Here is a 13,748-nt window from a genome sequence, read left to right on the forward strand (position 1 = left end):
CAAATAATTGCCTCGCAAATTTGGTGAAACTTTTCATTGGAAACAGATCAGCATTTAATTAACCAACATTTGCGTAGCAAAAGGGCGATTGATGACATGGGTTGGGTGAGATTAGATGAAGCAGGAGTAATGAAAAATATATTATGCAAAGAGTATAGATTCGGTAATATGTACTATAATAAAAGTCATGTTTGTCTGCGTGTCCAAAACCACAAATGAGGTAGGAAAAGGTCGAATCGTTCGTGATTCGAACTGGCCCCATTTGGCTTAGCAGCCGACATGCTACCGCCTGGCATCCACCTTCATGAGTTTTAAAATAATCGTGCATGAGCTTATTGTTTAACTGCTATCCCTGGTGACCTCTCAGAGCACACTGGACTGTCAGGGTAACATATGGATAAAACACCAACTTGGGTTACATTAAAATAACTTCTTCCTGTTTTCTTTAAAAATAAAAAACTTTTTAGGATAGACAGCAGTGTAAGTAAACCTAGTAGGACATGTTTACTTTTTTATTACCCCTTCCTCATGTACATGGAAACCCTGGTAGGTCAAGTTGAAACACCCAACTAATAAACAGATAAATCGTTACTAGCAACTCAGTTTTGACATTAATGTAAAGAGATGACAGAACACGACAGGTATAAAAGGAAGTATATCATCACGTGCTTTTGAGAAACTGTTGGTAAACGTCTTTAGACATTTACACGGTTTCAGACAAAACAAAACCAGTGAGCTTTACTGCAGAACGAGAATGAGCGATGGATGAGGAGGAGAGAACAACTCCTAATATATAGTACTACAGACAAATTAGAATGGAAGAGTGGTATGAGAAGGTAAATCCAAATTAGTTCTATCCCGATTCGTCATGGTAACAGCCTATCAGTCAAGCACTTCATTATGTCTATATGTCGACCAGAGACTAGCTATTATCATATCATTAAAACTACACTCTCTAGCCCACTTCCTGTCGTGAGTGACAGACACATATCCTTCTATTGCGCCACATGTATGACTGTTTAATAAGAGTAAGCGCTAACAGATTAACTTACTACATGAATAACTAACCTGAATCTATCAACTTAAAACTATATATTCAGGGTCTGGGTCTGCCCACACACAAACAGTTTTAATGTTGTAGTAAAGTTAACAAGCCTATAAAATGCCTTTTTAATTTTTGGATAGTTTTTATACTTCAAGAGTACGCAAGCATTCATTTACAAATCTCATTTTCTTGAGTATACAAATAAATCATTGTTGACCTTTTGCCATTTGAATATTTGCATAATATAAAAAATGATGAAAAAACCTGAAAAACATCTGATTTTTCGTCTGATTATCGATCTCTAGTTACATTAGATAGAGAAGAGATCGGTAAAACTACATATTTATTCGATAACTACTTTGAGCTTTCTACTAGTGATGCAATCGGTGTGTGTGGCCAGACCCTGCAGCTGAAAATGATGTAACACAATACGCCACATCAACCACCATTCCACCACAGGTCATTGGCATTCCATTTCTTCTACACAGGTCAAAGGTCACACAGAAGGTCCTCTCGGAATGACTGCTTACCTTCAGTTGATATTGTGTTATTGTTATTCATTCTCTTCATAGGCATATCAAACGTATAATCACTATTAAATTTAGCCTCAGACTCTGAAATGACCTTGCGTGTAACGGGGTGCCTAGTTCTAAACGACAATGCAAGTTCGTCGGCGACAGCTGGCCCAAACACATCTTCATCTGCGTCTACAAGATAGTCGTTAAGACTGGGCAAAGCTGCGACTGGACAGGTTGGTCGAATAGCCACTTTCGGAGTGAAAAATGCGACTGAACCTTCCGAATGTCTCCTTGAAACAAATCCCTTCCTAGAAAATCGACCTGACATCGAAGTAACACTACTTTTTGCAAACTTCCTGTCACCAAGAGTGTGTTGTTCCAAATGATATGAGTGGTCGAGCTCTCTGCCGTCTGATTTTTTTGAGTTCTTCCTTTTAATACTCGATATAATCCTTCTTAGCGGTGATCCACGTCCTGCTGGTTTCTCGACCTCTTGATGTGTTTTATACTGATCACAAGAAGCCAACTCGCTAGATGACTGTCGTCTGTTTAGCCACTTTGTTCGAACCGCTTCTGGCTGTGATACTAAAATGTTCTCCTCATTGCTGAAGTCAGACAAAAGTGAATAACTCCGTAAATTGTCAATCGCTTGTTCAGGTGGCTGCCTGATGTTGCCGTCATCGAATGCTGTCCTTTGCACTGACATGTCACTTTTGAAGCTGGACATACATGGCCTGTGAATATCGTCTGCCTCGGCCATGCGCGACGTGTCAAAATGTTGAGAATGACTATCAGATTGCCGACACAAATTATGATACAACATTGACAAATTACTCTTTGATAACCCGGCGTGTTGCTTAGCAACAACTGTTTTATTTTTGGTTGGGGATTTATCAATAAAATTTACAACTCTTTTAGGAGAGCGAGCAGACAAATCCTCCTTCCGAGTAGTCTCAACACTGGTATCGGCATATTTGTCTTGCAATTCTATAAAACAAAATATATCAAAAGTTTACAACTTGTCAGTATATTGTGTGTAACAGAGCATATGTAGCAGATGTGGTAATATCATAAATAATACATTTAGTAGATTAACTCAAGGTAATGAAGGTATATGCATAAATCAGTGAACATTAGAAACTGTGGATTATGGAAAACAACCACCTAGCAACCCGTCTGTCTGAAATGTAATGCATCAAAGTTATTGGAACCGGTGTTCATAGTCAACTCTAACATCTCGGGGTGCCACGGCCATCTTGAAAACTACTTGATTTTCCATTCCACAAAGTGCACCGTATCATAGAGTGCAGTCTCAATTCTATGGTCCATTTCTGTACTTAACTTTTTCGTTACCGCACGAAATTCACTATTCTGACTAAATTAATTTAAACGGATTTTCAGAAATTCGAGATACTGCTAGTATTTATGCAATATCGCAAGAATCAATGCAAATATCGTTTTACTATAAAATGCATCTCACGTGAAACAAAATTATCTACAAGATAAGTAAAAAAATCATTAGTGAATCCCTATCTCGCAAAATCTCTGACGTTGCCTTTCTGTTATACGAACGTGGTAAACTTCTTAATGCCATGACAATAGCGATCTAGTTTTCCCGTTTTTAAAAATTAGAAATGGAAGCGCTTAGCAAAAAGATCTTCGATTGGTTGCATGTGATTGGCAGAGAGGTTATTTCGTTAGAGACAAAATTTGATCGGTCTAGCCAATTTGTAGGCTTCGTAATGAAAAGAAAAGTGAAGCCCTATCGAATAGCTGATTCATCGGCTTACGGTCTGTATTTTTATTACTGCGAATGCCGATACATCAGCTCACGGTAACGAAAGAGTTAAAAAATATATAAGGCGCAACATACCATAAAACACATTTTAAAACATGTAAATAGCATCAAATACAAACAACGAGCTTAAGCAACTTCACTGAATAAAATAATCACTCCTCTTCCCGATACACTCAAATTTTCCATCTTCACTATATAAATTAAACAGATGTGCTATTTCACTGTCCAACATTCCGAGATCCTCAACACTATCGGAGTCAGACTCGCCGGCCGGTTTCCGTTCAACATTTATGACGACTTTCTAAAAAGCTCTAACGATAGAAGCTAGCTTTACCTTAGCCCGATCGTCCACTATGTATCCGCAAAGGGTGGTGTAACTTGCCCACTTCAGCCCGCAGTTTAAACTGAGCCTTACAAGCATGTCGCTTTACTGATACAATTAACAGGATTTTTAAAACCAGGAAATAGCAATTAACAGCGTACTTGTGATGTACACTTAACAGGAGGTTTCCTTGTTTTAGCGAGACATGGCCAGTGGAACGCCGAGCGAGCGTAGTGTACAAACCAAAGGCGCATACCATATTTTAGATCTCAGTCTACAATCAGGGCTCACTGTATTAATGGGTGCGCAGTTGACTTTTAAGAAGATTTCAGGCTTTACAGTGCGTCATGAGATAAAATATGGCACCTGCTAATCACTCTTATATCCTGGTTGGAACTGGACAAGAGCAAGAGATCCTAGCGAAAGCATGGTAGTAAAAGATATGGACACGCTGTGCATTACAAATAGAAATGCTTAGTTGAGGCAATATATGGAGTACTTCTATGAAAGGTATATTTAGCAGCCCGAGCTACAGTGCACTCGTTAATTTAAAACTAATTTCAAACTAATGTGTAGAGTTACTAGTAAAGTAGTAAATTAATTTGAGCTGTACTTTATAATCTCTCAAAGCTCAACTGCGTCTGCTACTTGACAACTGAAGAGCTCAATTGCACGAAACAGAGTTTTAGTGAAGCATTTTCCTCTTACCCATATCATAATTATTATTATTTTATTTCACGAAAATCTTTCTTTTCGGTATATAATATTCTTTAGTTAGCATTTTAGTAGTACTAACTGTGGATATGTACAGTTAGTACTACTAAAAAAATTTATATACGCACTTGAACCCGAAATTTCATCCATAAAGGAGTACATCAGGAAAATTAATAACAAAGTAATCTCTGAAATACTTTGTATTTCAAATCTTTTCAAATATTTTGGATTTCATGGTTTTGCAAATAAAAATGGAGTTGCAGGATATTAAAAATAACAGCAAAATGTTAAAAATATAAAAATGATAAAAAATAAGTTGAGTTAGTTTAAACTTCATATTTTATATTATTAAATATATTTTATAGTTTTATTTTAAATGATTTACTTTCAGGCACTTTATGAAACTGCACAGCTTAAGAGATCCTAAATACCAAATCTTGAAAATTATTTCAAGCGCATCATCAATCTTTGTTCTTATTTACAAGTAGGAATATTTGTACGACAAGAAAACTACACAGAGACGTGACTATCATAGTTTAATATAACTAAATCATTTATGTTATTTAATAAATCTAAAATTTTAAAGTAAACTTTTAAATTCACTGCTGAAAGTAGTTATCTGCAAGTTGAGGAACCAACATTTATTTTGGTTTGAAGAAAATATGAAAGAGACGAATACTTCTTAAGAATAATTGAAACCTCTATTGTTGGTACCTCTATTTCTTCCCTTGAACGATTACCTGAATAAACTTTCCTTAATCCTTAGACAAGTTTTCATTGAATATTTTTACCAAGAGTCTAGCAGAATGCCAGAAAGTACCACCATACCTTGTAAATCTGAGCTGAATAAGGGGAGGTCAAGGCCATCTGCTGTCTGATCACTACACTTTACTATTTTCCCGTCAGCACTCGCCAGAGGCAGATCGATGGTATCAAAACTTTTCCGCCGCCTGCTCTTAGGAAAGTCTAGGTCTCTGACACGGAATCGTCCGGAAGTTTGGCTAGTCTCGGTGCTGTTGTGGAGCAGAGAGTCGCAGAGAGATGCAGACCTTTGATATCTCCTTGGACCCTTCTTGCTCTGAGATAAAAGGGGAAATATAGCGGGAGGCACATCTTCGTCTAGGTTGGATTCCATAACGTCGACTTTAATAATGCCGTTCTCTGTACCACGTCTGGTCTGTATGCCTTTAGAATATCTTGTGGATGTATCCGTTTCCTGTATGGCGTCTAAAGTAGGAGGGACACTGACTATCTGCGTTGAGGAGTCAGAATTGACATTTCCGAAATTGGAAGAAAGTATGCCAAGATCAGAACCTGTGATAGAAATAAATACAAATTAAGCAAATTTTGGTGGAAGAAGATGAAGGTGTGTTACAGGAACTCTAACAACTTTATATAGTAAAAATTTGTTGATGCTTAGATTTAGGCCAAACCTGGCTAAAACGCTCAGAAGAAAGACATGTGCTGAATGGTGTCACCAGTAGCTATAGTTACTATAGTTGATATCGGCTAATGCGTTGCACTGTTGCATTGCAGTTCTATTATGTCGGTTTGTGTAACTATAGACGACATAGTCACACTTTCGTTTGATCTGAGCATTTTAACTGCCATCAAGTTTTGTTGAGTTTAATCTTGAAACATCCTGACAGTCAGATCACCTCAAACATCAAAAACAATCACAAATGATAGAAAAACACCGATACTTTTGGATAAAATCTACTAAAATTGTATGTAAGTTCATCTTTACGATCAACCGTACAGATTTTTATTATAATGAGATTTAAGTAACGCGAATATTTTTAAATTTTTCTAAATATTCATGAATCATTCAAAGCTGTTTTACAAGCTTCCAAATAAAATGTTGATTAACTCAAAAGATTAACACAAGCCATAATAAAGGTGATAACAAGATGACTAACAAGGGATAACTGTATTATCTCAGTAAGATAAAGCAACACCAACTGGTAATTTGATAGACATCTCTAATGAATAACTTGTCGATACTAAGCAAATCGATCCTTGACCAAATATTTGACTACTTATGCGAGTCAATTGTTCAATCAAATACACAGCGTCATCTCACAGACAGCTAACAGACACATGGCAGCTTCCATCGCATCCAGATTCCAAACACACCAATCGTCTCTTAAAACAATCTATACTTACAAGGAAGACTATGAGATCGGAATTGCCTCCTTTTTGTTACAAATTGTCCAGCAGCAACGGATGTAGCAAAGAGTTGTCCCTCATCCATTGGAATAGCCAGGTCTACAGAAGCGAAAGATAAATTGATAACTGACCAGGCAAACTAACCTCTACATACTCATGATAAGAAGCTGCTAGGAAAGCATGCAGAGAGAACTAAAAAGTACTGAATGCATAAAACTAGTACCATCTCAACAACAAAACTAACCACAAATCACAACTATAAAATTCACATAACTGAACTAATAATGGTATATAACCATCTATGGAATGCTAAATAGTTTATGATGATTCCTTGTGGGAGGAAGAGATACTGAGAATAGATGAACAGGTGTGTACAGCATGCGATGTTCTTGCGCCTACACACAAAACTATCAGAGTTTGCGGAGCTGCAGGCTTATTATTATAATAATTGTGATCAAGTAACGCAGCAGCTAACTTTTCTGTTGGTAGAGATCTGCATTGGCCCGAAGCCATGCTAAAAGCATTCTGAAAAACAATTGCACCACGCGAGAATCGAACTTTAATGTCCGCGTGTTCGATGTCAATACACCACTCTAGGCCTAAAGTTCGTTCATTTGGTAGGTGGTCTTGCAGCAAATCAAGCTTTTGAATTGTCTCACACCTTTCGGTCTCCGGAACTGTGGCAAGAACGTGTCGATCATTGCTAGCAAACTTGTGAAGCCTGATGTTCTCTTTGGAACATATCTTCCTTGCGCTGTCAATCAATTGAATAGCTTCACGTTGGTTGGCAATACTTGTCATCCCATCATCCACATAAAAATCATTGATAAGAAAATTTGCTGCTTTGTCAGATATGCTGCGATGATCATTGGCGAGCTTTCTTAGACCAAATGTGGCTACTCCAGGTGACGAGGTAGCGCCGAAGAGATGAACAGTCATTCAGTATTCCTTGCGAGTAGACAAGTCTTCGTCTACCCACAAAAACCTTAAGTAGTCTCTGTGTTCTGGCTTTACATAGAAGTTATGAAACGAATCGTAATTGTTCGAGGAAAACATGCTACCACTTTGTCACTTCATCACATTTCCACATCTAAGAATAATTGTACACATACTGATTACACACGACAATCTTCATGTAAACGTACTAGTACAATATAAAATGTATTCTTTACTAACATTTTTAGCTTGGCCTTACAACATCCTTTACATATTTATGAGATTTCTAACCAATCAGATAAAAAAAATTATGTAAAAGTTCTGTAATTTAAAACTAGCGGTTGAGGTTTGGGTTAGTCAGCCATCTGCAGTAATAACAAGGGTAAGACAACTAGTGGCTTGTTTACCAAGCATTTGACTGGAAAGGTTATCAGGATATTGACTCCAACAAGGCTTATATGTTTGACAAAAATATGACATGAGAAGTTGCCTCCTCTTTGTCATATAATTTTTAGAATAAAAGAAAGCAAGGACAAATCTTAATTTGGCAGGCTATAACAAAGAATATAAATTATAATTATCTCTGTTATAATGAGAGCTGTGTTCGCCTGTCTGTCTGTCTGTCTGGAGCAACGATTTAAACTGGGGAAAAAACTGTATAAGATAAGATTTGAACTCATATTATACTTGCGACTTGAGGTTTATTCTAAAGTGTTTGTCAAAGACTTTATTTTAAAGACTTCAGCAAGTCCGCCGGCAATTCTCTTATTCTATCTGCTACTTATGGCTGAGAGTATAACATAGAACATGCCAGCACAACTTGCTTTGCTAACTGAACGCTGTCTAATTCTGCTCGTCAAAATGTTTTCAGCTGATGAAAATAATGCAGTCAAGAAATTTGCTGCTAAGCACAAAAATGTGAAATGTAATGCAGCTTGAATACAAAGTTATAATCTTTCAGAAGGAAATACACAACAGAAAAAAGACAACTTTACAAACATAGTTGGATGAGTCTAACTGTTATACTATTTTCGGGGAATTAATTACCTGCAATACCATTAAAACCCGACTATCACCGTTTCTATGATGCGGATGAAGCATATTTGGAATTGTGTTATCACGCGATAAGTATTTCAAAAAACGCGCATATGATGCGGATTAAGTAGAGCGCTTTATTAAAAGGATAGAGGATATATGCTAGATGACATAGCGCTACAATCAAAACTGCTTAAATCAAAACAATAAAATATAAATGAAATAAAAAAATAAAAGCGAAACAAGAACTGAAATGTAGAAAATGCTTGAAATAGAACAGCTTGCACGGCTTGTATTTTCTTGTACCCCATCCGGAGGGCCGTCTCCATCTTTAGCAAGCATGAAACATTCGGTAACAAATTTGTGAGCAACAACACTAGCTTAACCCTTTTGCAGGCATAGCGACATTATTGTCGTTTAGCGATACTGATGCTGATGGACTATTATGTCGCCACACGAACGTTTTTTATAAATAGATTTCTGGTTAACCTATTGCCATTTTTTGTTAAATTTTTTACCAATAGTAAACTACAATAGATTGGTCTCCGTTAACAACCCATAAATGAGTCATTTTGAGAAGAAAAACAATGATCATTTTTGCAATACTAAACCAACGAAAAATCCAAAATAAAAACGTCTTTAAATAAAATTAGGAATTCTGTTTGTAGCTTGTTTCTGCGTTCTGAATGTTTTCCCAGATTGCAACAACTTTCTCTTACTGTCATAACATCCTCAAAAAGTTATAGGCAAAGGCAAGGCTATAGAGAAACAAGAATAAGCACGATGTCAAGACTGCGGTGTCGGCCTCTGCAAGGGCAAATGCTTCCAAAGTACCATAGCTATAGAAACAGTTATATGAAGAATTGACTTGAAACATGTTTATTTGTATTTACCTGTATTATAAAAACATAATACACGTATACAATATCATAAATAAGAGTGTATCAATGATTTTTTTTTAAACCGATTTGTGAAAAATTAATCTGCCCATGGGGTCTCAAATAGCCCAAAAAACTTGCCTGGACTTAACTCTCAGATTTCTGCTGTTGCGGTCGTCTCCAACTTACGGATTGACCCAGTTATGGAAGCATAGCAAATCATAGGCTGTACTGACTCAAAGGTCAGACGTGTACAACTTTAATGACAGAATTTTTATTTATAACCAAAGTAGTTTACCAACATTTCACAGTTCTAATGTCTATGAGTCTATGATTTGATGTGTGAATTTTACCTAAAACCTGTGTATTTATTGATTTTTTGCCTAATAACTATTTCATTACAGGCTGAATAGGTCTGTGTCTTGGCCACATAATCTTTATGGACATGTTTTATTGCCATCCCCACAACACAATAAATACATCGATACCAGTAAAGAAAAAGAAAATCAAGTAAAACCCATCATATAGCTAGCTTTCCCACAAGAGTGGCCAACTGCGTTCAAATAATGTTCTGTGTTCACAATCAAAACATTGCAAATCAAGCAAATTTGTTGACAAATGAAGCTAAGGTTGAACAAATATTTGTCACAATAAAAGAAATTTCTATAAAAACTCTGTATAAAAATAAAACTAAAAAGTCTGATAAAATTAACAACAACATGAAAAGATAAAATATATTTGTAAATTTGTAATAATAATACATTAATAATATACATTAATAATATTAACATTACATATTGATAATATAATAGTATTAATAGTAGAATAAACATAATAATATTCAATATATTAATATATACATATATATTCTTAAATATAAATTGTGTTAAATTATATCCAGTAAAAATTAAACTAAAGTATATTTTATCAGCGACCGCCGAGTCTCAAAGGTAAAATATTATTTCCTGATTATTAACTTCTTAATTTCATTTTTACACACAAATTGATGTTGTTACTGCTAATTGTTTTACTTAGTTATATATTTTGAATTTGTTTTAATGCTACGTATATGCAATTATTCAAAGTATTTGGTACCGTATTTAAGATTTGCAACAAATTAATCAGAATACAATATAATCCTATAAGAATATCTGCCCCAACTTATGATCGCTTCAGCATATGAATGAAACATATCAAGTTGAGAAGTCACTGTACATGTATAAGTAATTAGATTTTCACAATGTTAGGGTGATAAATAATTCAACATGGAAACTGGAGTTTCTCACCAGTTACCGATTTTACTCCTTGGTGACAAACAAGCCATTATTATGATAGCTCTTTTTATGACTAATAAACATATAAAATTATTATGGGAAACAGACTTGACTGTGCTATTTCATAGGCCAATTAAACATAGGATACTATACATAGGATATTATGTGTATGATATTATCAAAAAGTAGCAAGTTTCCATGATTGTCCATTAACAGTTTGAAGCCTGTGCCCAAGATATATCGGGACTATGTTTATCCGCTTGATCCATTCTCTTTAATCTGGCATCGCTTACATTCTCTAACATTTATTTATTTACGAGTAACTATTTAAGAATAAACAAAAATTTGTATTAACATAAAAAACTTATGTTTATTGATTTATTGATTAAGGTTTTAAATTGATGAATAATAGATTCTGTGTAGTAGCATCAGTAAACAATTATTTATGATGTAAATTTGTCATAAATTGCATCAGTTCTGCTTTAGTTAACACATACGTAGATGCCTGGCACTGAGATAACTCGTGGAGTTGTTTTCCCACCTGACCCTACGCCTAAGTAGTAAACTTGGATTCGTAGTTTGGCTTTGTTTTACATACTTATGGTTTATGTAAAATTCCACAATTCTGGTGACTCTGTGTGGCAAAGGATTTTAGAACAATTTCAAAGTTTCAAATTGATACGACTATCAATTCTTGAGATATAGCACAAATTCCCGACAACACTTGTAAAGTCTCAGACAGCACCTGCGACAGCACCGCAGGGCTAACAGCGGTGAAATGTGAACCTACGCGCTGAATACCGCTGGTAGTTGCCGGCGATCAACGCAAGAGTTCAGTGCTGTTCAACTTTCGTGAAGAGTCGCAAGCAAAACCTTCCCAAAATGCACTGTACAGATGAAGGTCAGCACTTTCGAGACGACATGGCTGGTGGTTATTTTTGATGCGATCACCAGCGAAGCAACTTTATGTGAACATAAACGGTAGCGCTGCAAGTGTTTTGCTACACGAAATTATTGCCGGGGTCTCACAGCCGATATGGAACCAAGCTTAACCGATTGAAAAGTGATAAATGGCTGCCGTCAGAACATTAGCTTCTGATGTTATACTGATTGAAAAATTTTGGAATGAAGTTAACTAGGCGCGCTAACTAAAAAGTGAAACTAAAAAACTTCTCAGCAACAAGAGCTTTACACTAAACTTTTTATTTTTTCTATTCATAAAATATACATACTCTATCAGACTTGATATACATCAACTATTATGTTTGTTCAATTACCTCTAAAACATTACATATTTGAAAAGTATGATAAAAAGGTTCACTGTATTTCATTTTTGATCATTTCATTGAGTTCTACAAGCTTGGAGCTTCAAAATGATTATCAGTTCAAAAGGAGTTGTGCTACCTTAAGTACATTCACGGTTGATAGAAAGTTGTTAGCATGGTCTAGAATCAAGGGCTTGTTCTTGGGAACAAAGCTAGGCTATTAAAGCGCCTGCCTGGTCTCTTCCCCATCTCTACAGACTTGATTCAATAAAAATCATCAATAATTGCAACCCAAACATGAACCTCACCATATTTTATAAGTAAAAAATGGAATAGGTCAAGGTCAGTGAAAAAGCAACACCGATAATTCTGGATTCATTGCTATTTGGAGTAAAAGATGCTTTCGTAATAAACATTATCATCAAAAGAATTCTAACTATTTTTATGATTACATCATGACCACATTCCGGAACATTCCATATGAGTAACAATGATAGTTTATGTCTTACCGTATGCAGGATTAGCAATGGATTGGCAATCAATAGGGAGGATCTTGAAACAATGCTGCCTTTGACCTGCTGCCGATGAACTAAAGTCTAGATCATTTTCCGGACAAGAACTCCTCCTTGCTCGCTGTTTCTTCTTGGTCATCTACAGTAAATGCACAGATAAGTTTAAATATGTGCCTAATTGATCTTTTAATAACTAAATTGATTTTGCAGAGTTGCATGTCACGCAGCTTGCAGCACAAAAAATTGTTTTTGGTAAATAGCAGGAATAAAGATACAACTAGTGAATAAAGATTTTTGGTGAATACCAGAAGATTTTATCTACTAGTTGGGCTTGAAATAATACTTGTCATCCATATCAACGGTAGTTTATTATTGTTATTATTAAAATATCATAAAGATAGTAACTGACTCTATGATTTTAAATAATTACATTCATAATTTAGGTGAACATTTGAAGTTGTCTCATATTGTTAGTACTGGCAGTCATGTGTACTGTGGGAGAATGACAGGTGAGCCGAATAAGGACAGATAATGACTAATAATTATTCAGCAATGTATAATGCAGCTGAAAGATCCAAATGTTACTGCGCTGGGATATCAAGTATAATGGCACGAGTTCAATACCCGTATGATGCAATCTTTTTTCACAACCTCAAACCCTGAGTCTCATTATGGTAAATATTGTTTACTTCAAGGATAAATGTGGTGTAACTTTCAGAACAATATTACAATCTCATAAAAAAAACAATCCTAAAATAGGAACTCTCACAGATCATTAAAACACCAATACTCAAAATGAAAACTTCAAGGCAACTAAAGCAAATAACACCTTCTATGAAACCCTCTAAAAAGGTATCAGATCACTGTGTTCCAGCTTATGGGTATTATGATAAATAAGAATGACTGACAAGGAATATAAAGGCGTGGTCACACGAGCACCGAACCGACGTAGGATCGGTTCGGAGGCTGGTTCGGTTCGTGGCACATGTCACACGGCCACCGAAGTAACTTCGCTTCCTAGATACCATACGTATAGAGACAGGACACGGTTTCATTAGTAGTTTTTATGTATTTGAGTTAAATATTTCTATTGTAAACAAAAAAAACTTTGAGGAACAATTATAAATTATAATTACACAGCAGATTTATCAGAAGATCGTTCGGCTGCTCAAAGTAAATCACTCGATACAAATATTTTGCTAACCCTTCCCATCAAAATAATTATATTTTTTTTATTAACATATGAATGTTTTTCTATGCTGAGTACATAACAAACAAAAAC

General features: G+C 35.6%; 1 protein-coding gene across 3 annotated transcripts in view; it reads right to left on the reverse strand.

The window, feature by feature from the left end:
• Nucleotides 1-13,748, reverse strand: part of LOC137398916 (ras GTPase-activating protein nGAP-like) — a 140,689-nt gene that overhangs the window by 96,223 nt on the left and 30,718 nt on the right. The window contains exon 1 of one of the 3 annotated variants that reach the window (XM_068085081.1): nucleotides 1,576-2,240. The exons of the other annotated variants lie outside the window; for them this stretch is intronic. Coding sequence (XP_067941182.1) covers nucleotides 1,576-1,891 — 316 coding nt within the window. The 5' untranslated portion in view covers nucleotides 1,892-2,240. Of the gene's footprint in view, nucleotides 1-1,575; nucleotides 2,241-13,748 lie in introns of those variants that run through there. 3 annotated transcript variants of the gene reach the window in all.

This window comes from Watersipora subatra, chromosome 6 (assembly GCF_963576615.1).
Source record: "Watersipora subatra chromosome 6, tzWatSuba1.1, whole genome shotgun sequence".
NCBI classification, from domain to species: Eukaryota; Metazoa; Bryozoa; class Gymnolaemata; order Cheilostomatida; family Watersiporidae; genus Watersipora; species Watersipora subatra.